General features: G+C 40.7%; 1 protein-coding gene across 7 annotated transcripts in view; it reads right to left on the reverse strand.

The window, feature by feature from the left end:
* COL4A6 (collagen type IV alpha 6 chain) overlaps positions 1-27,805 on the reverse strand; it is a 178,947-nt gene that overhangs the window by 88,516 nt on the left and 62,626 nt on the right. For 6 of the 7 annotated variants that reach the window (XM_067548215.1, XM_067548210.1, XM_067548216.1 and 3 more), the window contains one exon: positions 23,136-23,219. The exons of the other annotated variant lie outside the window; for it this stretch is intronic. In XM_067548215.1, coding sequence (XP_067404316.1) covers positions 23,136-23,219 — 84 coding nt within the window. The remainder of the gene's footprint in view (positions 1-23,135; positions 23,220-27,805) is intronic. 7 annotated transcript variants of the gene reach the window in all.

The following is a 27,805-nucleotide window of genomic DNA, read 5'->3' on the forward strand; positions in this document are numbered from 1 at the left end:
CAGGCAAGGGGCAATAAATTCTTATCCTAGAAATGTGTATGCATTTGCACAGACATCTCATTCATTCAAACCAGTAGTCACTCAACTATAGTACCCGAGGCAACTAAATTTCATTCAGATAATAGTATGTTCACACCTCAGGGAGGAAGCGAGCAAATGTTTCCTGGAACAGAATACCACCCTGTGCTTCATTCATAATACCCTTGTTCAAATTCTGTCAAAGAGATTGAGCCACTAGTTTAGAGCAGCACCAATACTTCAACCACTGTCATCTAGACTTGCTTTGAGAAGGATCAGATGGCACAATGGCAAAAATATTGGTTGCTGGCCAACACTGGTGTTCTCACTATATCTAGGAACTACACCAGTATCAGAACAGCAGCAGGAGATTTCCCTAAAGCCCTCAGTGTAGGTGCAGTCTAGAAAGGACACATCTAAGCAATTCATTTCCACGTCAAGTAACTATAGTTCCTGTTACAGTGAATGATCAATAAAGTTTTTAAATAATTCACATTTGTATTTTAACAGATGACATTTTGTCATTTTTTAAAGTGATATAGCTATAAACACGTAGATTATAGCTCAATACTAGTGACTTGGGTTATCTACATACCAGGATATTTCCTGAAGTTTTAGGTTCTTTCAGCTTTCTGCCTGATCATGGAAGCCCTTCTAACATGAACTGCTGGGTGCGCAGCACGCCACTTATTTATACGTCTAAAGATTGGTTTAGGAAGGTAACTTTAGACTTTTTTTTTTTTTTTTTTAATTTTGGCTTACATTGCTGGCACATCTATACCCCTTGGGCCTGACTTGCCTCTCATTTACTCCAATGCAAATTAAGAATAACTTCACTATAATCAACTGAGTTCCTTATTATACTGGTTTTCCACTGGTGTCAGAGAAGAGTCAGTTCAAAAATCTGAACTGAACGGAGTAAACCGAAATCTAGGATCTTTTTTAGAGTAAGAAATTTAGTAGCAAGATGTGAAATAGCCGAAAGGAAACCTAGATGCTGAATTCACTGATTTAAAAAAAAATTTGTCCCTGAATTTAAGTAGCATACTTCATAGAGACACTTCCAGAAGTATATTCCTCTAGTTAAAACTGAGTCTCAGCACATTTGCTAAATGGGTTTCTCTCTCTCTCTATTTTTTTTTTTTTAAGTTGGAAAGTTAAATGGAAATTTTTCTTAATGCCCCACTAAAACCCAGGTGCTATATATCTTAAGAATACAACTATCTGGAGGTTCAGAATAAACATTCTCGTCCATTTATAAATATTAATAGAACACTTGCATCTGGAGCAAGATGGAACTAAGTCAATATTCTCTATTTATAATTAAAACTGATTAGTCTCATGACACAGTGTTAATACAAACTTTCCCTGACCATAAACATTTACTAATGTACTTCACGGATAATGTAATGTATAGGAATGAAGGAGGGTGAGGGAGAGCGTTATTCTGAAGCGGCCACATGTATTAACTCCAATTGTGCATCCTCATATCATCTGAGAGCACCTTTTGCTGAAGGATTTTGGCAGGGGAGGCTTTCCTTTGCAGCATGCTCTTTTCCATGGAGAACAGGGAAATGAGCCCATTTTAAAAATCACATAGCAAACGCAGAGGGCAGCTGCTGCTGTGCTTCATCCGTTCTGGCACAAGAGCAGATTATACGGTGCTCACGACACTGTGTATCGCTGTAAGTGCAAGTCAGGACGGGACAGGAAATGCAAACTTAATTCCAACAGCATTTTAAAGCTTTAGTATTTAAGACAAGTATCTGAGTATTAATGCTTTGAAGGAAAACCAGCACGAGTACCAAATCCTTCAAGGTGCCGATTGCCCTCGACTCTTACTGTAGTCTATGTCCTCAGATCTGACCGGCTGCAATGCGAGTTGGAGGCACCCAACATATTACAGGTGTCTGGTGTCTATGTCCATATTGGGGCTAATTCTGAAGAGGGGTGGGATTGGCCTGATATTCACAGGCACACTAGGTTAGTTTCTTTAAGGAAGCCTCTTCCCTACGGCATTATGCTCTCCTTGTGTCTGATCCTAGAGGAGCACCACAACCCTGCGAGGGAATCAGATGTCATCAGAATAAAAGGTCCCTGTGCCACCAATAGAACTCATGTTAAAGAGAGTTGCTCAAAAATGTATTTGAGAAATATTAGACTCATTGGTTAAATAATCCAAAGAATATCATTTGACCAGCTGTAGCCATGAATCAAAAGTGGGGAGGTTCCTCAGAGTACCAGACCCAACAAGTGGGACAACCTAGCAGCATGCAGGCATCAGTGGGGCACTGAAATGGAAACACGGAACTGAATAGGGGAGTGCTCCACTACCAGTCTTTTCCCATAGGGTCTGACTCGGACTGTATGTTTCCAGATTGCATGAAGATTTAGCAAGCTGCTCACCTTTGTTCTCCTGTGGGTTATTGCTGTATATGCAGTCCCATGATAACCTTCACTGATGTATTTGGGGTCTGAGCCACAGCTCCATGGCTACAGTAGCATCCACAGCTCTGGAGATTCACCTCCAGGTTGTTGTAGATCCACTGGCCATGCACTTGGCCATGCCCCAAAGACCATCTGTGTGGACTCCATTTTTGTTCAGTGGAACCATATCAGTTAAGGCTCTCTGAGCATGGGGAATAGGAAGGGATACACTGTACTTTGTCCATACTGCAGTGGCCATATCAAATATCTCTTCCGTTGTAATAAGCAGAAACACCATAAACCCATTCTGGATTTCACTGCAGGATGAATATGCATGGAAGTTAGAGAGTAGACAGGGGTGTGGGGAAGAAAGAAACTGAGAGCTTCCATGACCACTTCTTGAGCAACAGAGATGAAAAAGCCTCACACTCACCACCTAGAGCTGGACAACAAAGAGGTTAAGGGAATATGACACCCACATCCCATTAAATAGGGTCCTGGCATCCAAATCCCATAGGAAGTTTTGAAAAATCTCAGGCTAAATTCATGACAAATATTATTTATAAGGGATAGCTCAGCCAGTAGCAACAGCAGCAAAAGAACTTCAGGACATCACAGATCTATTAGTTCCTCCCATGAGGGTTCTCTCTTTCCAGCCTTTCTCCTCTTCAGTAAAAGTCCCCCATTAAGGTAGGTGGCAATCAACTTCCTACCCTGTCTCTCCAAATAATTCTTGAACTAACTTCATATTCTGTTAAACCAGAGCATTTTTGTGTGGTCCTGTGGTTTGAGTCAGGGTGCAATGGCAATAATTCTGTCAGCTCCCTCTTCCATGCAAGCTTTTAATGTCTTTCCTTGCCCGAAAATCTGAAATACAGGAAACCCACACCAGCCACAGCATCATTAATCAATCAAGCACTGATGAAAAGCAGCCTCTCCTATGGGTTATTTCTATTGCAAACTGTGTTGGGGGGGAGTGGGGGAGGAAGAAGCAGTTAGAAGTCTCGTAGGACTCCTTTTACACTCACACTCACTCACGGTTTACTTTACATCAAATTCCCAGGCCAACATTTTCATATATTTAAACTCCTTGGCAAAGCAATCCAAAGTAAACGTAATATCCCAGGGAGAATTATTTTCAGAAATAACAACCACCAGTAGAAAATAAATTATTTACACTGCTGAGTATCTTGAACAAGGCAAACCAACCTCCAGAGGAAGGGCAGGTCATCTGCAAAGCCAATTTTCCACTGCGTGCATCCATATGTCACAGTAGTTTCTGAACAGAGCTCAGAAACATAAATTGCAGTCAGATCAAGGACTGGAATACAGCACCTCTTTTAGATCCACTAACATGTCTCTAGGCATGAATATCCCCAGAGGCCCTATCTCTTTGCTGACAAAATTTCCATCATTGTTATGGTAGCACCTAGAGGCCCTAAACAGAATCAGGCCCCTACTGTGCTAAGCACTGTACAAACACAGTGACCTGCCCTCTCCAAAGAGCTTTCAATCTAAATAGCCAAGACCGACAATAGGTGGGAGGCACAGAAAAGTGAAGTGACTTGTCCAAGTTCACATAGCAGGACCAGGAACAGAATGCCAGTCTTATGATTCACAGTACAATGCACTATCCACTGTCTTTACAACTTGATTGGCTCCCAAATGACTAATTGCAGCTGCATTTTTTTTATAAATAAAATTGAGACAGAAATGTATCATTGTTTTGTTTTATGTATCTTTCCCATCATCAAATATGTATTTTTGATATTTACGTATGGACTTAGGTATTTCTACTAGACAGAAGCTATCAATTATACTATACACCTTCCAGGACAGGGCAGAAAGGGCATGTGTGCAGCAGGGGTGGAATCTTAGAAACAGAACTTTTGGCTTTCAGCCAAACATTTTAAATCAGCTGGACCCTTTGCACCAGTAACCCCAAAGTACTAGAAAGTAAACATGAAACCACTGCTGAACGTTTTAGTGGAGCAGTAAATGAAAACAAGACCTGTCAGACAAACAGGCCAAACAGACCGTATCAGATGTGAATTCAGTATTTCTCAAAACCCTCTATTTGTGTTTATAGTAGTTATTTATTATTACAGCTGTTTAAATAAAGGAAATTAAATTACATGTACCTTGAGGATGTTATTTCTTAAAATGAGACACATTCCCTGTTTCACTTTCCCACATGCCACTAAATGCAATTACCACAAAGTGTTGTGAAAATCAAATGTGTTTTCACTTATAAACTGCACATTACCCCAGGGATGTAAAATCCTATCCATCACTACATTACAATCCATTCACTAATCACTGAAATAGGTGAACCTGCCCCACTGCAGCTCCGGATCTTGGCATGTTGTAAAACATGCTGTGGAAAACCCCATGCTGTGCAAAGGCAGGGCATTGTTTTCAAACACTTCTAATGCTGTGGTAAATTGTGCTTTCAAATCATGGCCTGGGAACAGGTAGAGCTGCACTATGCAAAGGGAAGGTCAGGAAGGGAATATGCTTCATTCCTTCCCCAAGAACCCTGGTTCACAAGGGAGGCCATAAAGTGGCATCTTCTAGGGATGGCATAGCTCGCCCTCTGCTATATAGCTGGCCCAGGTGGATGGTGCAGGAAATGGGGGTGTATTGGAATTACATCCCTGCCCACTTCAGGACAACATACACCCCACGGAAGGATGGAGAAAGCAGTTCCTGCATCCATCCACTATGGGGATGAAATCTTGGCCTCACTGAAATCAATGGCAAAATTCCCTTTGACATCAGTGGAGTCAGGATTTGATACAGGGGAGTCTAAGGTTTTAAATCTTACCCCTTTTTTGCCCACTCTCAGTCAGTTTCCATCCAGTGGCTCTTCCTGATGCTGCCTACTAATGATGCTGTTAATTTGTGAAGGAGATAGCACCTTCCCCGGTCTCGCTGGGGCCAATCAGGATGTCCCTCCTTAGAGCCTCGGACATGTATTTCTCCAAATGAACAGCTTCATTATTCTGCTAAATTTCTGAGGGGGCCAAGACAGGAGGGATGTTGACAGGCCAGGTCAAAGTTATGGACAGGAGGCCCGACAACATAACCATTTGCTTCAAACATTTATTCTTCCCAGGTCACTTAATGTTCTGATCTCTCCAGTCCAGGGCCGGATTAACGCAGGGGCTTTAGGGGCTGTAGCCCAGTGCCTTGGGCTAAGGCCCCCCCGCAAAAATAAATCCCCACCCCTTTCCCTCCTGCCCCTCTCCCACGTGATGTGGGCCCAGCGTGAGTGCTGCTCAAATTCATCTCGTGTATAGGCTGCCAACCCCTGTTCTACATGTTCTAAGACTGAAATATAACCACAGAACGGCTTTATGTTAATTAAAAGGCAAGTTTAGTATAGCGTTCATAGCTCCAATGTCATAATTGTTTTAAATTAGGAAAAAGACTTGTATACGGGGCCCCACAAAAATCTAATAGCTCAGGGCCCACAGGAGAGTTAATCCGGCCCTGATCCAGTCACCCAGTTCTTTTGTAGCCTGCTTTAAGAAGATCCCTTTTTAAAAATACAAACCCATCATTCATCCAGGATAATGCATAACCCACGAGGAGTGAAGCTGCCAGGGATGACTTTAGGAGGACAATTTGTTACTCTTTTACTTGGCTAGTGAAAAAAGCCTCCACAGAGGATTTTGACATATTTACTTTAATAGCAGAGAAGTGGAGCAGGGAAGGGGCAGGGATCGATCCTGCTGAACTGCAGTATATTGCAGAAATAGCAGTTTATTGTTTGTGTACAATGCCACGTGATATGCAGCTTCATTTCCCCCTCACCTTCCCATGGACCCACCACTTTGTTGGCATGAACATGTGGATTATCTCCAGTTATGGACGTGAATGGTTCAAGAAAGATACTTGATAATGGGGCGAAGGGGGAAATGAAAAGCATCTCTGCATCATCCATGCCCCCCTCTCATCCCCGCCCCCCAGCAGCGAAGGATCTCATGTGTATTCTGGGAACTCTGTGCATTGCTAATAGCCAGGCCACAGCACTGCTCCTGAATCTCATTGGTCAGACAGACATCCGGCTGGGTAAAATGCTTTCCAGAGTCTAAGATGACATACTGAGATTGGCTGCAGGCTAAACTGAAAGGAGTACATGATAATGGGCATAGCTGGTCTGGTCACAGCTAATTAGTGTTTGCATAACAAAATCAAGCCTTCATGCCAGAACTGTGTTGAATATTCAAGTCTGCATTTAGTAAAGGAGACTGTGCTAAGCCTGAGCACCCTCTGGGAAGTTGCTGTCCTTCAGGTAAATAGCATCTTGCTGACTTTACACACAGTAGCTTTCAAACAAGTATGGTAAAATCAGAGTACTTTTATTTTATTTACGCTACATCCCTACTCCCAGGGCCATGAAAATGGCTGGAAATTCTCCCCTCCCTCTTCCCACATGACAACCTTTTTATGGCACAAAGAAGGTCTAATTGGTGGAATAAGAAAATACTGCTTGTTTGATTTTCTTCAAGACTGCCATAAGGCTAATGGCAGTCAGACTGGATTCTTAAAAGCCTAAAGAACAGCTCACTTGGGTAGAGTTTGAGGGTCAAATCCTGGCCCCATAGTCAATGGCACACTCCCCTTGATGTCATTAGGGCCAGGATTTCTCCCTAAGTATCTGGCCAAGAGCTTCTGGGAAAGCGATGGCAGTGAGAGAACAGTTACTGCAGACGTCACGGTGCAGCACCTGACTCCACTGCCACAAGCAGAACAGAAATGCCCCCAAAAGAGCACCCAGATTAGCAAAATGAAGAAAACCCCATGTGCTTCCTTTCACTCAGTGCACAGAACAAAGCCATCCTAAGCACAACTCTTATTCATCCAACTGCTCTCAGGATTTAAGACTCATTCCGGCTGATAAAAGGTAAGGAATGGCTGGAATAGATTCGTTCAGGCTTTAGTTATGAAGTTAAAAAAATAAATGAGGTTTAATGATTTCACTGCTTTGTTAAAGTTTGGAGATAATACTTAAGTCATTTATTGTTTCTAAGAGAAATTGTTAAATCTTAGGAAAGTTTTCCTTTGAGCATCTCAGAAACACTGAACCAAAACTTAAAAAAAAAAAAAAAAAGCCATTGGATTTCCTGTGGATGGTTTGATAATGCTATTGGATTTACAGCTCTTGTGCAGCTGGAGATACACAGAAAATGACCACCTGCTGCTTTGATTTTGCACACAGACTTTATTTATTTATTTTGAATGTACTGCAAACAGACTGAGTACATTTTCACAGATAAGAATCTTCCAAAAGCACATTCTCTCCCCAAAACATTCTGTACTATTAGGCGTATATGTCCTAATATACAGGACAATAAGAATTAATATTGGTTTTCTTTTTATATGTTGCTAAATTTGAAAGCAGATATAGTCCAGAAAAATTCTGTTAGACTACTATGAGAGTTCTCTTATAAAAGGTACACAGCACAATCAAAGTTCTTGATGTTTGTATTTCTTCAGTTTGAAAGATTTCCTATGAAACCAAGTCTTTAAAGTAAGGAACATAAGTTTCTCATTACTTAATTAAAATTTAAGATAGTTATAAATTACCCTTAAATAACTTAAGACAATTTATTTTAGATTGAAAGCACTTCAGGGCAGGGACTGTCTCCTACAATATGTTTGTACAGTACCTAGCACAGCTGAGCTCCAGTCTCAGATCTCATCACAATACAAATAAATGAAACAACAGCTAGGCATTCAGAACATTTGAAAAATATTTTATGGGTTATTCAAATGGAGTGTCATATCTTTTAGAGCAATCTTTGTAGCATTCATCTGAATAGCACACTATCCACAATGATTAGAATATCAAAGAGAAAAAAAATCTATCCAAAGAATAAGTAAAACCAGTTTGCAATTTGCTAGAAATCAGACATTATCCATTTTTCAACCAATCACTTACTCTATCATACCCTGATTTCCCAAGGGGTCCGCACCTCCATATGACATTTTTTAGCAGTCTGCAAATAAAAAAAGGTTGAAAACCACTGATCTAGAGACAGGCTGCAGAAATAATTCATCTCTAAATGCAGGTGTGCTCTGAAAAGTAACTATGTTCAAATATCGTTTCGCGCAACATGTGCTCCCTGTGTATATTCAAAGGCAGTCTACAGTTCCTGAACAGCAAATATGTCTATGTTAGTACCCAGCACAGCTGAGTATACCGGTACAGCTATGGGAGAATGAGCTGGATTCTTTTCTGCCTCACACACCAATGGAATCAGTAACTCAGTTCCACTTGTAGGGCCTTCAGTTACATTTGTGAAGCCTGACTGAAAAAGATAGCATCTGGATATAATGGAGAGAAAGATAGATGTTGCTGGCCGTATAGGATTTGAACACAAATCTGAAAGATTCAGCTTTAAAGTATTACATGACTTGAGAAGATAAAATGAACCCCATACCCATATCTTAGCATTTTAGACAGAGTGGAAGAAGAGTTTCAGTATACTGAGAATTTATCATATGTTGAGCCTTGTATTAGAAATCCTTCTTTGATCATCATTAAAACAATTATAGGAAGCTTTAAAGAACAAACAGATTTTTTTTGTAATACCCCTTCAAAATGAAGTTTGTGTTTTATATTTTATTTTTTGTGGATTAAAACCAGGCATTTAAAATTGCACTGCCTTTTTGTTTATTAGTTTCGGCAAGAGTCTGCTGTTTCTTAACAAATAAAAAACACAATCTTTCCAAACTCACCAGATATTAATAGACCACTTATATCCAGGCAATTTCACAGACATTTAAAACAGTTCAAAAGTAAGAGTACAATTTTTTTTCCAGACCAAATAACAGGATGAGATACTTAATATGAAGGCTCTCAGCGAGGGAACACGTTTGCCTGCTACAATTTTCATTTTGAGTTTTCAGGTTTCATTGAACCCCCACTTCAAAAGCAAAGGTGCCATCTGATTTACTGCACACTAAAGCAGATGCTTTTATGTGTTTACCAGAAAATGAGTGAAGAGAAACTACCGATGAATGGAAGTTCTGGCGCATGCGGAACAATAACAAAGAATCTATGCAATCTTTTTTGCACATGAAAAAATGGGATACACTGAACAATGGGATACACTGAACAAGTCCCAGGAGAAAGCAACCCATTCAGTTAGGTATGTGTGTTCATGACGTTACTCAAGAGTATGAAATATAAAATACACTACCATAAAATGAAGCTTACATTGTTGTTAGGACAATCACATTTTCACAACGGTCCAGAAACATTTGCAATTAGTAAAAGACAGTAATGCTTAAATGCTTAATATTTCAAATCTACGTGGACCTCATGCTAACTGAAATGCCTAATGCAATGGCTTAGGAGAAGGAAATAAGCAAACAAGCAAGCACTGTTTTTCCTCTTACTCCTTTTCTTTGGGGTCTGGGAAGAAGCTGCTATTATAGATATCCTTGATTGGTTATTCAGTTGATAAACTAAAAAGACACCCAGCTGATTCTGCTTTTTACATTCTGGCATCTTAATTCCACATTTAGGAAATCTGCTAATGGCACTTTTGGCAACTCAAGTCTCCTGCGGCTCCTGGTGCAATTGGGTTCTAGAAGCACCACCAAGTTGCCTACCTCCTCGATGACTATACCTTTCATAGCACAGTTAGGAACCATCCCCATCAAACTTTAGATGCTTCCCCCAACCAAGTTGCATGATGGCCTCTTCTTTGGACTGAACCTCAGCCATCTCACTCTCAACAGTTCTCTGTCAACCTGGCACTGAGGAAGCACAGAGCCTGAATTACCCAAGCTCCGTTAATTTGTAATGCCGCAGCCCCATTTGCCTCATTGTCTCCATCACACATCATGCTGAAGGCGTGACAAATTAGAGTCCTGTAGAACACTGCAAGAAACAGCCCTGAGGGCTAAGTGATCAAAACAAGCTAAAACTCATCTAGAGATAGGCTGGAATTTGTCCGCTCAATACATGGATCTGTCCCCATGGGTACAGTCCAGTCCAAATCCTTAGGTACAGAAATGTCAAAGCTTTTCACAGCTAGAAATAGGTTTCCAAGTGATGGCCGCTCAGACAACCAAGCAGAAGAGATCAGCTGCAGCTGCTATTGGAGATGAGGAGAAAGCATTCTTCACCGTCACAACAGCTGTGACGTAGGATTTTAAACACTCTGTGTCACAGTTAGTCTGATTCTGCGTGGAATGACTGTCACTTGTGTCTAGCCTTTGCCTACTATGTTCTATGTGTCTCATATCACCAGTATACCAAGGTAACCTGTGAAGTTGAGTTGTGGGGATAACATGTTTAGGAATCATATCTATGGCCATCAACAATGGATGATCATAATGTCCTATTAAGGGCTTGTAGAAATGACCAGGTAGTGGGCAGCAAGCTAGGGAATAAATCTATAGTGCACTAGTATGCTACCAATTTGACAGCATCACAATCCATGGTGGGTCAATGACACGGGACCACTGACTCTCCTGCCTGGAGTTAAAGTGAGTTCTCCTAGAAACCGGGGATGTTGAAGGTCAGACCATGACACAGGAATAATCCTCACCCTGGCTGATAACGTTAATTTTAAAACAAGGACCAAAAGGTGCTCTCAAATACATGTTTAGTCAGAAACCAACTGAGACGGGACAGGCCAGTGGTGGTCATGGTGACCAGAAGACCCCTAGGAAAGATAGCAGTGTTATCGGTATGGACACTGAAGTCATCTATGACTATAAACATGGACAACTGAAGGATCAGCCTGAATAAAGCCTTGGCCAGCTCATCTGATAAAAATAAGCAGAAGAATACTCATATAAAGAGATCAGGTTGTACACTCGTATGATCTTCCAGCAGATCATCAGCAATGAAAACCAATGCTTAAAATACACTTTTTGTATCAACCAACCATACTGGAGTCTCAAGACTTAGACTCTGCTCACTGATTTATCTTCCTGAGATTACCTTCCTCAAAATCAAAGGAGAATGCCTGATTATTTCCTTCCTTTATTTATTTCCCTTGTTGTTTTAGATTAAGATTTTTTTTTCTTAAATAACTTGGGAAGCATATCTAAATAAAGTCTCAACTTCATAATCATTATGAAAAGCCCTTACCTCAGGATGCCGTCCTGTCTGCCTGAAATCTGTGGTTTTCTCTTTGGGGATTATTTCTGCTTTGCCTCATGGCTACTGCACATTCATTTTCAGAAAGATCCAGTCTTATAACTAGCCTGGGGGGACCTGAGCGTTCAGGTTTGCTTCTAGCTATCTGGAACCACAGTTTCTTTTTTTACCCTTCAAACAAGAGATTTGTCCAATTAGCCATCTTCACTGTTAGCTCCTTTTGGGTGCAGGCTCGTCAACTGATGAACATCCATCCTCTCTGTTGATTATTTAAATTTGCCTCATTGGCACAATCTCTGTTGTTGGCTGTTTTCCTGCCTCACAGGTTGGCTTCCTACTCAACTCTTGGCCCATTTTCCTTGCTGCTGGGTCTTGCTCACAGGCCGGTTACAAGAGTTTCTTGTGTAGGAGACTGTTCTATTTGAGGACACAAGCAGGAAAGGCCTAATGTAACAACTGCATTTGTACATCTTGTCTCAGGACAATCTTTAAAAATTACCCCATCTGGTGCAAATAGGGATAATAATGCATCCTTGTGATGGGGCAGATAGAACCCATGCTGGCAATGAGAGGTTTAATGAGAGCCTGTGGACCCAGCTGGCCCTGTACTGCTACATCTACAGCAAATGTTAGGCGTGGAGAGGGGAGTCAAAAGAAGGAGACCTCCCTCAGTTCAGGGCTGTCCAGGAAAGACAGCGGAGCTCTGCTTCTGCTGACGTGAGAGACGCTTGACTGCAGCCCAGAGGTTGAGTTAATCTGCCAGCCTGATGAGCCCCTACTAGAAGGGACAAACAGACTAGCTGAGGCACAGATTTTCTGACGGCAAGCCTTGAATAGAAATGTTCACTGGATTGCCAAATGTTCACCGGATTGCCCTGGTTTGAGCTGTGGTTTTCTGTTCCTGATTTCCGTTGGACCAGAGCACCCCAGAAAGGGTAGGACTAAAGTATGCTTGGTGGAGGGGATCTTGCAAGTGTGTGTGGGTGAGTCATACCCTGATGGGCCACAAAGAGGCACTGCACAGGAACCTGGTCATGGATCTCTATTCATTTTTAGAAACTTTACAGAGATGCGTAGGGGAACATATTGAAAGAGGAAGTCCAACACTCCTAGTAGCCAAAAGTGAGAAAAATAAGAAAATGGTGTCTTAGAACTGGAAGAAAGAAACAGTTTGATATAGAAAAAAAATGTTGCTGAGAGAAGATGAACTCTTGTCAGATTGCCTTGATGGCAATCACAGGAAGTGACTAATTAGAGTGTGAAGGCAGGAAATGTGTAATGAGTGCCTTTGACTAGGTTCTAGAAACGACACTTCTCCCCGTTCATCTTCCTGGAGAAGAGCAGAGTATTCTTGCTGTTTCTCAATGCACCGAGGGCTCCAAACTTCTCTTTTATCATTATGGGCTTGACACAGGAATCTCTGGATAAATTCCATGGCCTGTGTTAAGCAGAAGGTCGGACTTGATCACAAGGGTCTACTCTGGCCTTACACTGCAATGAATTGGGCTCTATTTTGGCTGACCCTGATGACTGAACCACTTACATTTATTTCTCCTTACCTGTGTCGGGCTCTGTTAACAACAGATTTTCCTTTGTCCATCTGAAAAGGAGATCTTCTCTAGGAGAGCTGTTCTTTTCACAGGATTTCTACCTTTTTTTTTAAAAAATTACCTTGACTGTTGGATAAGGTGCCTGATGAATGAAAGGGCGCTGATTCACTCTCTTTCCCCCAACATTAGGACCTTGTTAGATTCTTCCCCTTCTACTGCAGCAGAGAAAGATGAACTAGAGGCTGAAAGGCCATATCAGCCCTGCTCTAGTCCTTTTTCAGCAGTATTAAATAGCATTAAAGGTCAGAAAGATACCCAGAAGTGTCAAAACGCATCAAGTGTTTCATCCAATGTCTTTGGATTTTCTTTCCTGTGTTTAAGAGGGGGGGGGGGGGGAGGAGTATGAAACCACAGAGTTCAATTCTTTTATTGCCCATCTGGACAAAGTATTCAAAACCAATAATTGAGGGCAATTTTGTTTCTCCAAGGATCAGGGATGTGTAGAGTGCTGTAGCTACAGAGCCATACACAGGATGTTTAGGGCCACCCTTTTGCTGGCAAGGCTCCAAACAGGCAGGGAGTGGATTTGAGCCTAGAGAAATTGGTCTGGTTCTGCCTGCCTGCCAAGCTGCCTGGAGTCAGAAAATTAAATCCTGACCCCCTTTGAAGACAATGGGAGTCAGTGACTTTAGTGAAGGCAAGATTTCACCCATAGTACCGACAGTAGCTTGGGTACATAGCAAATAGGTAACATCAAAAACTTCTGCATTAGCATGTCAATGCACATAGTTCCAGGTGCCAGCACCAATAAAACAGAGCATTGTAATTTAAAACATTAAAAATACCATCTGTGGATGAGAAGGATGATCTTGTAGTTGCAGGACAAGACAGAGTAGGAAGATCTGGATTCCGTTCCTGACTGCCAAAGACTTTGTGTCCTTGGGCAAGTTTCTTAAGCCTCAGTTTTCATAAGTGTCCTCTAATCTGAGATGCCTCCATTTGGGGGGCCCAAATTCGAGACAACCAGGCCTGTTTTCAGACCAAGCCAGAGAGGAGGGATGCTACGGTGACCCACTGGGTGAAGTGAGACTATAATCTCTTCTCAAACACCAAACAAAAAAGAGCCATAAAGCATCCCTGCAGGGTGCAGAGAGGTGCTTTTAAAATGCTTAGCTGGCCAGAAAATCCTCTGGAAACTTTAAGAGCCCTGGTCTATGCCACATCTGGCAGGAAGTGTCAGTGCTTGAAGACTGACAGATACTTCATCACTGTGGATCTGCGGACCATCTGGACGTGCTCTGTGAAGCACAGTTTGAGAACTCTGGGATATGTCAAAGGTAAACATTATAAAACATCCTCATACAGGCCCCTCCCCCACACACTACATGAGGTGCCTCATAATAGGCACATTTTAAAAATGGTATGATTAACATAGCAGTGCAGCTGTTACCCCCACCATGCTGGAGGCACAACCATGCCAGCCAATACCATTTTTTAAAATCGGTTTCCGAATGCAATGAGTTTTTTAGTGTAGAGGAGGCCTCATTTTGCACACAACAGAACCTACACTTCATTTTGGTCAAGTCACAAAGACAGCCAGAAACAGCAACAAAAGACCTCTTCATGGGCCTTTTCAAAATAGTTAAGTCTCTATTACCAAATTCTAAGATGCCCAGGTAAGTCCCCTTGAGAAGTCTTGACAACTGTATTCAAGGTTTAGACAGCTGATATCATACTGTATGAAGGTGCAGGTTCTGTCTTGCTACCCATCGTATATAAGGTACATACCTACTGCAATCTGAGTGTTATTTAGTTAGCATAGACTATAGTTCTGGTGAACAGCCAAGACTCAATGTATTTTATTTAGGTTGGGTCAAGGAGTGCAGAACAGGAAATGTACACTAATTGCTTAATGCCACATTTGGCAGAAGTCAAAAGTTTTGGAAATAATAAAAACTAAGTCTTGGCGGTTGTTAATAAAACATCATAGGCACATAATTTGTTTGACTTACTATTACCTCATTTTCACTCAAAATATTGCCAAAACCATGCTCAACAGCGAACAGATGGTCAACGTTGTTTAAACTTTGAAGATAATCCTCTTCCCAAATAAAATGGTGGCATTCTAATTTTTAATATCCTCTCAGAGGGGAAATTGATCAAAATACTAGAGTTAAGCATCACTTACAAATATTACAAAGAGGCCAATATTTATGAACACAGTATTTATTAATGGTGAAAGTGCTTCATTATCATCAAAACTTCTTAACACATTAGGACAGCTTTAAAGAATTGTTATAGCTACTACGACTGCGTTTGGAGGGGAATGGACTGGATGATGCTGATTCTTTGCTCTGCAGTAGCACTCAAAGGCCTGCATCAGATTGGGGCCACATCGTGCTAGTATTCAAGACAGAAGGTGAAAGGGTCCTGGGTGAGAGTTTTAGCTAGACAGAGAAAAAGCTGGTTCTTGGAGAAATGACAATACTTCATTGCAATCCTGGATGTGTGAGGCTATAGAGAGAGAGCTGAGTCAAAAACAACAATTATACAGCCTAGCACCTAGAAGAAAGGTGGTGCTGTGAAAAATGCAGTGAAATAGAGGAGACATGAGAACATGGTGCAGGTGAGGAAGTTCAGTTCTGCTCTGTTCAGTGCAGGCTGACAGTGAGACATCCATAAGGAAAAGTCAGAGAGAGATGCTGAGATTTGAGCATAGAGGGAGGGAGAAAGGTAAGGGATCAAATTTGTGAGTCATCATCAGCCAGGTGATAGCTGAAGTCATGTAAATGTATAAGATCTCCTAGAGAAAAAGTGTAGAGAGAGAATAGCATAGAAACTTTTGGGATTCCCACCAAAATTGGGAGAGAAGAGAACTCCTCACTGTAATGAGACAATGAAGAAATGATTAGGGAAGTGGGAGAGGAGTCCAGAGAGAACAGAGTTGTGAAAACCAAAGGAGGGAAAAGAAGAGGTGGTTATACTGAATGTGAAAAGCAGTTGAAGTCTCACAGAGGAAGAAGATGGAATAGAAGCCCTGAGGTTTGACCAAGAGGTGGTCAGAGACTTTGGTGAGAGCAGCTTGGACTCAAGAGGATGGAAGCCATACTTGAGAAGGCCTAGGATGAAACTGGAAGAGAGGAACTTGAGACAGTGGTTCTAGAAGCTTAGAGGTGAAATGGAGAAGGTACATTGGGCAATACTTAGAGAGGAAGCTGGGGTCAGATTGTTGGGTTTTGGGGGATGAGGAAGCCCGATTTGTATTGTAAGGGGAAAGAATTTGCTGAGAAAGAGTGGAGGAGGGCAAGTGGGAGGAAAGGATGTTAGAAGATAGGACGTCACAGGTTATTTCAACCTTGCCCAAGATGAACAATTCTGTTTAGAAGAAGAGGCATTTCATTTTCAATGAATCCAGGCTCCTCCCTGAACTCGTTAACTAGAGGACTGATTGCCAGGGTCTGTATAATAAAATCAATGTAATCTGCCTCTCATTATCAAGCTTAATATAATAATGAGTAGTCATCATTAAAAAGTCAGCATTTGTTCTAGGTTTATACACCAATGTATGTGAGAAAACATAGCTACTTCCTATATAGAGTGGTTGTTGTAAAATCTTTTAAGATAATGTTACCTCAGTATTTGCAATTCTCTGAGGATTCCCTACGCTAAAGATAGGGAATCCTTTAGGAATGGCAAATGTTGAGATAGCGCTATTTAAAAGATTGCAAGGACTGAGGTAACCTTATCTAGCTATCAGAGGCAAAACTCAGAAAAGGCTCTGCTGCCTCAGCACATTTAAACCATAAAAACATGACTTCAAAATGTTTCAATTTAATAATGAATTGGGGAAAAAATAACACCGTGAAATTTGTTAAGTAAATTTCAACCAGCTATCCCAAATGATACTCCTTCATGCCTTTATTTAGTTGGGGATGCTAATCAAAACAGTAAGATGAGCACAAGATCTCTGTTGCCAACATGACCTTAACCCTTGGTAAATAGCAGTTAGGTTACATCTTCCCAAAACATGGCCTCCAGTTACCGTGTTCAGTCCAGAATCCTTGGAAACCTGTCTACCTCTTCTAACTATTTTGACCTGCAATGCTTATATTAAAAACTCATTCATTGCCCACAGCTAATGTATCATGCATTTACCATAGTTATTCTAAGTTTGGGGCAAATCTGTGGAATCTCAGATAGCTGTATGTGGTAGTTGCTGGGCAAATGTATTTGAGTGAGAAGAGTGAGACTCTTTACAGCATTAATGGTTTTCTAACTGACAGTGCAGTTAGATAAATAACTTCATTTTATCTTAATGGGCTTGCATTTAATCAGGCAGACAGGCTTTAGCGAGCACATGATTTGCAACAGATACGTTTACTGACATGACTAAAAATCACAGGAAAAATTAAAGACAATTAGCAACACCAGGAACTGAAGTTTAGCTCTTTCAGTAAATCTTGGACTTAAAAGCTACATGAGATACACCATTGCTGTATTAATTTTGGGATCTTTGGGTATCATTTCAAGTTCTTTCCTTTCCAAAAACCTGACTCTTTTGAGCAAGACAAAGATGAAGCACACAGGACCAATATCAGTGGGAAAGCAACAAAATACATCAAGTAATGTGCAGAGAAAGCTGTATTATGGTTATAATATCCAGAATAAGAGAGCAGGCATCAGGAGATGGTGCATGTTCAGCAAATACTATGGCTGCTAGTTTATCTTTGCAAGTGTTTAAAACTAGATGACAAAGTGTAAAAACCATGGAAGCAAACACCAGTATACACAGATGCAAAACAAACTGCAGAAATGAAAAGATGCAGGTCTTCTACTGCTCAGTGCTTCCAACTTTGAAACACTGTAGTCAGGAAAAATTTTCCTGTTTGCACCCACTCACATGGGTTACATTTCTTGGCAATAAGGCCATTAACAGGGAATGAATTTTTCAAAAGCTCAAAAGGTTAACCCTGCCTGTAAACTCTGGATCAAACACTGAAGGAGGCGGAGGGAAGAAAAGATGAACAATGTTATTCTAACACTAATTTCTGCTGACATTATTTGTTAAGTGCAGGTAATGTTTTAGCGCAGATCACTCAGCTACACAACAGAGAACATGTATTAGAACTACTGTCTTTTCAGTTACCTATATATGTCATTTTATTTTAATCTCTTTAAATCTGTTAATTTTAAAATTGATCTAGATGGTTTTGGTGCCTTTGTCTTCATTTGTACATGGACCTCAGCCTAACCGCTATCACAACAAGCCTCCTTTTTAAAAACCGGCTCTGCCGGTATTTATTTGATATCTGCCATCTTAGTGGACATCAGGGATTAACTACAGAGCTAGAATCTACACAGCTTGACCTAAAAAGCCAGACTCCCTAAGTCGCAACTGTCACATCCTCCATGGATTGAGCAGGGAGAGGAAATGTAATGAACATTGAACAGTGGGTTACTTTTACACTATTTTAGGTTTAATGTTAAATCTCTTATACAAACTTAGTTAATTAACAGAGTAACTAAGCAAAATGAATTGAACTGATGTGTTTTGATTTTAAAACCAATACGGCCTAGAGGAACAAGAACAAACCCACAGAAAATTCTTCGATTGATAACAGAACTGTCCCTCACAATATCTGCTAACTACTTATGCTAAACAATCTGTTCCACCTTGCATTTCACTATGACGCTGGGAGTTCCTTTCCCAGACCTAAAGAAGAGCTCTGTGGCTTGAAAGCTTGTCTCTCTCACCAACAGAAGTTGGTCCAATAAAAGATATTACCTCACCCACCTTGTCTCTCTAGGTGTATAACTGGCAGCAGGAGGTTAATTTATAGAGCTGTCTTTGTTGTTGCATCAGCTACCCAGCATTGTTACATGAAGTATTACTTCAGTACCAGGTACAGCAAGGACAATGATCTGGCAAGCTTCTTCCATGCTGTCTCACAATGCACCACAACTATACTTTAAAGGGACCATCTCTAAAGACTGTGTAGTTGTCATGTGTGTGAAAAGCAAAAGTCACAACTGTAGTCTAGACTCCTTCCCTCTGCTCATTTTATTCTCGGTCTCTTTACCTGAAAGGCTGGTAAGGCAGCCAGTTGTGACATTGGCTCTAGTAAAGATGACACCGCTCCACCAGGGATTGCGCTTGTGCAGAATGAATGAGCTCCATTCACTAAACGCTCCTCAGAGAGCAACCATGTCCAGGGTGGAATCCTCAATCCCCAAACTCCCTGGAAGCTACGCCACTGACGTCAATTGAATCAGCTCATTATCTACCTGAACTGGCTTTGAATCAATGACTGAGATGAAGGGCTCTTCCACAACTGATCTCTCATCCTCTAAGTTTAAAAGTTAACAGGGTCTGAATTAAACCTCACTGAATAACCTAAGAAAAGGAAAACTGTGCCCAATCAACCAACCAGTCGCCAGCATTTCCCAGAGTGAATACAAACCATAGGGACAACGGGAGATACAGAGGTGTTTTTGCACTATATGTAACATGACTTATGATCTTGTTACTGGAATACTCCAGGTGGGCATTAGACAAATTTTGTGCTATGTTGCCTTCTAAAAGATCTGGATTCATTTCTGAATATGGCAGACATGTGATCTCCATAAAACCCATCTCTATAGCTGTTCCCTTAAAGCAGTGTACCCCTTTCAGCAGTCCGATTTGTCTTGCACGCCCCCAAGTTTCACCTCACTTAAAAACTACTTGTTTACAAAATCAGACATAAAAATACAAGTAGCACAGCACACTGTTACTGAAGAATTGCTTACTTTCTCATTTTTACCATATAATAAAATCAATTAGAAAAAAAATTGTACTTACATTTCACTGCATAGTATATAGAGCAGTATAAACAAGTCATTGTCTGTATGAAATTTTAGTTTATATTGACTTTGCTAGGACTTTTTATGTAGACTGTTGTAAAAGTAGGCAAATATCTAGATAAGTTGATGTACCCCCTGGAAGATCTCTGTGTACTGCCAGGAGTACACATACCTCTGGTTGAAAATACTGCCTTAAAGAGATGAAAACTATAACAAACAAATATATCTGTCATATGCACATCTGGTGCTCTTAAAACTGAGAGGACAAGTATAATATTCTCTAGCAAAAAGAAGAGGATAGGGTTAAAATTTTCAAAAATGCCTAAGTGACTTAGGAGCCTACGTTATTGAACGACAGCGGGACTTGGACAAGTTTGAAATGTTAAAAAGCCAAGTGAGTTCTCAGGTCAGCAATGAAAACAGTCTAAAATCTTTGTGACATCTTAACAAAAGAGACACCAAGAGCCGTGAACTGGCAAGGTTGGCAGTGTTCAAACAATCAGGCTGAACCCTGGGAATGTAAAGAGACAGCAGGAGGATGCTCCGCACTGCCTAAGGGGTCCTAGCATTTATGGGATATTCAATTCAAGGAGCAAGTCAGGCTTGTGCCCGACTGTTAGGATCTGATAATGCCAAGTGCTGAATGTAATTAACTCCCACTGAGCTCTATAGAAGTCGAGCACCCTAAATGCCTTGGAGGAAGTACTTGGCACTTTGTAGGATCAGGCCACTTAATTAAGAACTATACTTCCCATTGGACATTTGAAGGATAATAGTTCGTTCTTCTTGTATCATCTGCCTTGGTCTGTGCAGAAGGCTCTTTATTCCCATCCTCTCATGTCATGCAATACTGAGCACTTGCTCTGTGGCCAAACTGCAAGACCACTCAACAGTCCCGGAAGGTATGCTTTACACTGAAACAAGCACAGTCCAACAAGGCTTACACTTGCTTTTTGTTCTACAGCATCACAAGCAACAAGTGCCAGGAAAACAACTCATTTCTTGGACCTCGTGTTTTATTTCTTATTCATGAGAGGTAACGCAAAAGACTTGCTTTAATAAAAAATTCTTTAGGCTTCACAAGGACTTTCATCCACTTTGGTGACCTCAAATAACTAAATGCTTGGGAAACTCACTGAACTCTTTTTATACTCAGTTTACCGGGGTGCAGAGTAGAGGGAAACACAGAGGTGAGTGCTGTGTTTTACAAAAGAGCTGACCAACCGCAGCACACATTGCAGTCGGTGGCACAGACCGTATCATGAATGACTTGTGCAAGGCTGCACCACGAGTCAGAGGCAAAGTTGGAATAAAACCAGCCTCCTGCTCTAACCTTTACAAAGTACTGCCCACCCTCCATATGAAGTTCTGATTAATAAACATCCATAGCACATAGAGTAACCGTGAAACATTCAAGAATTCCCGATATACTTAAGCATAAGCATAAATCCATTTTAAGCATGTGCTTAAATTCAATCCTGAATAAGGATGTATGTTCCTGAATTGAGGCCAAGAAATAGATTCAGACCCATTAAGATAACAGGCAAGTGATGTCCTGAATTTACCTACCTTGCACAGTCGACCCTTGGAATAAATCAGGACTGGCAATGATGCTGAAATTTTTTTCTGAAAGGTGATTTTTCCATAGTGAAATAACTCATCTCTAACTTGCTAGTGTTAAACTCTTTTTACACCTGCTAGTGATTTTATTTTTTATTGAGTTTTCAAGGAGGCAGATGTTCGTTGTAAAATATACATTACCGTTCAAGGACCTGCTTCAAAAAAATAAAAGGAAGGAGATACAGGCCACAGAGCTTTTGTAGATTGGGGCTTCTGTTATTCTCTTTGGGAGGTACACATCAGAAATTGATTACATTCAGTGCAGAATATATTGTATATCTGTCACATAAGTATATTTTTGTTGGGAAAAAATCCAGCTAGGAATTTGGCGAACTGAAGTATTACAGTTCTTTTTGCAAATTTAGTTATGAAATGATATCCATAAAATCAGACTGAAAAAATCAGACTGAAAAAATCAGTAACATGACTGGGTTTTTTAAATGCTTGTCATATGGTGGTGCAGGCAGGGGAATGGAATATGTTCTTTCAGCATGAATAATTGCTTTATTACTAAAACAACGAGAGTCCTGTGGCACTTTAAAGACTAACAAATTTATTTGGGCATAAGCTTTCGTGGGCAGAAACCCACTTTGTCAGATGCTTTATTACAGATAACCAAGAAGTAATGCAGATAGTCAGTGCTACTTTCAGGTGTTATGAGAGCTTCCAGATTAACTCCCTAAATGCATACCAACAGAACTCTCTCCTGATTCCATTACCTTCACCACAATGTGTCATGTAATCATTTATTTTGACTTCTGCTGAATACATGCAAAAGAGGAGATATGCCCCCAAGAAAGGAGTGCCTGGGCAAAAAAATTAAAACGATAACTGAATTAAAGTTGAAGCCAGGCAGCTTCCCCTCATCCCAAATCAAAAAAAGAACCAACCACAATCAGACTAAGCTGATAGCCCTCTCCCATACAAACATCAGCCAACACAAAGCCAATAGAAATTTGGCCATTCCTTATTACTCTTGTTTTCAGATTTGGGGTTTAAACAAACCCCAAAACTCAGAGGGGCTAAATCTAAAGCAAAATATACACACACACACATATATTTGCAAAGAGCCCATGTGCAAGGAAAATGGTAAAATACATTCAGCTTTATTCCCACCCCCACAATGAAATTGTCCAAGCAAAGACCAAAAACCAAATCTGTCATTAGTAACCTTGTAGAAACATTTGCAGTATTGACTGGAAAGTTCATTATGGAAGCCAAAATCAATTTGATTATTTAATATTTTGTAATTGTCCTAACTTATGTACGTAAAAGGTACTTAGCTTTTTAAATCAACCCCAAGATCACATAGTGAAATGACTGATTCCATCAAAGTCTTGTTGCACAGCTAGTGAACATCAACTTTCATAACAGTTTTCAAAAACTTGGCCAGCGCCAGTTTGGATGCAGCTGGTCTTCATCACTTCTCTTGTCTCATGAAGTCATTAGATGGAGGCTTAAACATATTAACTTTGTTTTATTTTAAAGAGGAGAAGATAAGAAACACAAGGACTGTTTTTCTTCAGCTAGCAAAAGAGCCAACATACCCGAGCACCTTTCTCTGGAAAACATTTGCAGCCTGCACTGCAATCTCGACCCCCACATGGTCCGTTATAGGATTTCTTCCCACCCTGTAAAAAAAAGAGGAAAAATTGAGTAACCAGATACTACTGGGGGTCTAAAATCTTCCTCAATTAAAAAGCTGTAATTAAAAGTTGATTCGTTTCATTTTAATGATCTTGCTCTACATTCGTCATGAAGATTTGTTTGACATTAACTAGACAGACTAACTGACTTGTACCTTTTAAGCAACTGGCTCATTTTCAGAAACACTGATCATCTCAGATGAGAAAATGTTTTTAAACCTGTTAGCAGAAAGACAGATTTGTAAGATGGGCCTGATCCTGCTAGGACTGAGTGCTCTGTATGTCTACCAACTTCCCTTGGAGTTGCGGGTGCCTTCGGATAATAAACACTCTACGGGAATACTCTTTGGAACTAGAGTTGTGGCTGAACCAACCTCCCACATCCACCCCCACAAACCCCCACCGACCTTGAGAAAGTCTAGACTCAGATCTGACCTTTGTGGCTCATGCCCATCTCTATTTGTAACTAGTCGCAGTCTATGGACTAAGCATCAGAGAAACTAACATTTTTAACTAACAGCAGGAAAAAAAAATCACTTAGTACAGAACAGATATAATAGTCTAAGGAGGACAGTAAGAAATTAAACAGTTTGAATAGTACTTGAAAATCTGGGCCAGCAAAGGGCATATTACATGAACTAGACTAAGAGACAGAGCTGAATGAGTGTCAGTTTCAACCAAAGAGCAGATCTCCCTCTGATTACCTGCCTTGGAACTTGCTTGTTACATTTTCAAATAGCTGAATACCACTGTAAAATGTAATCTATTATGTTTGCAGCAATAGAGAAAATGCACTTTTCAAAGAATAAATTATACAATGGTTAAATATGCCATTTGCCCCTCTAGTGACCAGTCCACACAGAGGATAAAAACCTGTTCCTGCCACTGATACTCCTTTAGCTCAAGTGATAAGAGATCTATTTTTAAAACCTTCTTAGAGTTCTTGATCCCACACACACATCACAATCTTGAGCGTAGATTCTGCAAATCATTAAATCGTATAAGTAAGGATTTGCAGAATGTGTCCTTAAGAACAAAGAGAGGACAATTGCGGAGTGGGGGGGGGGGGTGTCAATACAGGGCAGAGTAAAGGTTGTATGTGTTTGGATTTCTTTTCAGTTTAACCTTAATTCTGAATTTGTTGGGCTTGTATTGTTTATTTTGGGGATAACTACAACATTCCGGTAATTATTTTTTTACCCCAGGCTACTGATATTAACTCTCCAACTTACCAAATTTAATATAGTGTTTTTGTTTTCATTTTATTTGTTTTTTTGGGGAGTGTGTGTTGTCTGGGAATTAACTAAGTAAGTTTTAGTGAGACTCAACAGCCCTCTTACCCCCGAAGGGTCTCCCTTCAGCTCAGGGTTGAGGCACATTGCTGGATCATTGCAGGAGAGCTTGCAACACTGCCAACAATGCTGCCCCAGTACTGGGAAGAAAAAGAGCACCACATCGCTGTCAATCTAGCACTGACAGGAGCACTATATTCATTCCATTCACAAAGGGTTTGTTTTTTTTTCCCCCTTCCTGCTTAAAAAAAAAACTTCTTTTCTTTGATGGATGTGCTGAAGTAAATGATGCGAGGGGCAGTCTGTAGGTTTTGAAGTGCTGACTGAAATAACAGCTTCATCCCAAGATGACCAAGATATGCATTGAGACAAGCCCAGGCCAGAGTCAAATATTTCCCTACTAAATGCATTCTTGGAAAATATTTCTGAAGCCTTCAAACTTTCCTAGCATCTGGAGTGCAAGGAAGGAGAAGAGAAAAGATTACACGAGTAAGCTTCCCACTGCACCTTCAAGAATCCTCATTACAAAGGCTTTCTCCTGACAAAATGTTGTCAGAGAGAGCAACAGTAACAAGTCCAATACCAGTGTGATGTAATGCATTTTTCACTAAAGACTATTTCTAAATAATAAAACTGTATCCATTTGATAAAATGTTGATGGTCACACAGAGCTATGCTACTTTAGCAAGCTGACTTCTTACACAGGGTAGAGTGAGTCTATATTACCATAGAGCTTTAATATCCAATTACACAGGTTCTCTTTTCTTCCCCCCCCCCCCTTTGCTATGACTCCAGCTGTACAACACTCAGGAATTCTCTGATGCCAGGTGACTGTTTAAGCTATTGTGTCATAGAGCTACCCCCTCCAGGGTGCCCTCCTGCAGCTGACAGTGGTGTGTGACAGGGCCAGACCGGACGGCTATGGAAGGGTGCTCTATTTATAAACCAGGAAGTGCGCCCGCTGCTAAAGGCCCCTCCCCCAGTCTAAGGGGAGGAGCCATTGAGCCTGGAGTACAACCAAGTACTTGGGATAACTAATGAAAAAACCAGGAAGGGGTGTGAGGGTCACAGGGTCAAACGGAGGGAACCAGAAGGGGACACTGAGCAGAGAACCCCGGACAGCGTCCACTGCTCCCGGAAGGTGTGAAGGGAGCCAGCGGACGGTGCCCAGAGGAACTCCGCCCAGATGTGTGAGTGCACAAGGGAACGGAAGTAGGCCCCACAGTCGCAGGGCGCCACCCCAGCCAACCTCCTCGCCCTAGTGTTATAAATGGACATTTTGGCCAGAGCTAAGAGGAGGTTGACGAGGAGGTCTTGTGACAGGTTTTCTTGCCCCGGTGGCATGCTGCCTTGTACTGCAAATCAGTTGTGACTGGGTCCATGCAATTGTAGGTGGCACCAATTCAAAGTGGCTGTTCTATTAGGGCCAGTTTATGTGAGGTGCAGAGTCTTGAACTTCCCATTGACATGATAAATGTGCTAGGACATAAGATCTATAGGACTGCAGCAGCAGAAGGAAAGGTAAAGCAAACCAGACAAGATGACAAACCACAAGATAGCCAGCACAGCAGGAACCATGATCCAGTCAGGAGACTGGGGCCAGGAAATAAAGGTCAATTTACTATAGGCAGGAAAATGCAGAAAAAGACAGAATCTCTTTGGAAGTCAATGGGATGCACTCCCATTCCACAGCAACAATCTTGTGCACCCAGCTGCACACTGTGCAAGGTCATGGAGGAATAAGACCTACCCAAGTACTCATCCAATTCAGCCTTAGTTTTTTCGATTGCTCAGCTTCCATTCCACCCTCCACAGGCTTAGTCCTTGCCCCGATAGCCCTCTGCGCAAGCATTGACTTCCTAAGGTCCCAGCTACTTAACATTTTAGTTTTAGTTTTTCTCCCAGGTGTAAATTATGCAAGAGAAGTCTTCTTTCATCCTAGGCATGAACTCTCATCTAGTCCAAACTGCAGACAATTGAACGAGGCCAATGATTCTTTCCATCTTAATGTTTTGTGCTTTTCCAAGTAATTTTGTTTGGCATATGAACCTGTGTAAGGCCCTATTCTAACTCCCACTGAAGTCAATAGAAATCTTTTCAGTGGGAGCTGGATCAAGCTCTAATTGAGGTTTATTGAAATACAAATATTAACCTGAAAATTGGTCTGTGTTTCATGTAAAATGGCATGTTTGCACTGTATTTCTAAGTTTCTTTTCCCAGCATGAGAGGTCATTCTACTCACTTGTGAATGAAAGCATTTGAGAAGGGAAGAAAGCAAACCAAAACCAGTTGGCTATGGACCAGGTGTTACATGTCACAAGTATTTTATTTAGGAGAAGTAGCTGACATCAGACACTCCCAGACTGCTTAAATAGCAAATGGCCATGCATGTAATATTTAAGTGCATAACTTTAAAGGTCTGTCTTTAACTTTTTAGAATGCATTAATCTCTTCTGAAACAAATCATTCACTACATTTTTCATTAAAAGGGAGGGAAATACTAAACATATAATGTAAGGATCATTTAAATATTTATAGACGGCAGTTTGAATATGTAAGCACAGGCACTCCAGGCTCTGTGTGTGTTTCTGTGTGTGTATATATTCTGAGAGAAGATTTTTCCAACTGTTCCGCAGTATTAAATTTCAGAGTCTGAAACAAGACAGGGACTAAAGAAAGAAGGGTGCTGAACATAGTGATAAATATGGTAGATTATAACAATATTGAGTTAAACTAATTGAATATCAATGATCAAAAGCAGACAGATTTTTTTTAAATAGCGTAAATGTTATTTTTTCCATTAAAAAGTCAAACACATAAAAACTAAAAAAGGGCCAGATTCTGACCTCATTTATACTATACCCATTTAAATCTCTAACTCTTTTACTGATTTCAGCTGAGTTACTTCTGATTTGCAACTGTGTAACTCAGATCACAATCTGTCCCTAATGTAGAGAGAACATGTTTATTTAGGATATGTCTAAGTGAATAATTATTTTAAAAGCCATTAAAAAACACAAATGCCACTGTAAAAACATAATATTCCTCCTTTGGTTTTGATATATATCCAACAAGAGTATACGTATAATTGATTTATTAATAAAGAATAGGTTCCAAATAGAAATCTTTCCATTGACTTCAATGGGCTCTGGAGCAGGTCCAAAGAAAAGAAAGAAATATAACAGCTGGGATGCCACAAGACATGCCAAAGACACAGAATCGTACCAGTTCTTGTGCAGTCTCACCCAGGGATCATTAAACAATTACATACAATTATTA

The sequence above is a fragment of the Emydura macquarii genome, unplaced genomic scaffold (assembly GCF_026122565.2).
Source record: "Emydura macquarii macquarii isolate MOO-44397 ecotype Brisbane River unplaced genomic scaffold, CSIRO-AGI_Emac_v2 contig_1253, whole genome shotgun sequence".
NCBI classification, from domain to species: Eukaryota; Metazoa; Chordata; order Testudines; family Chelidae; genus Emydura; species Emydura macquarii.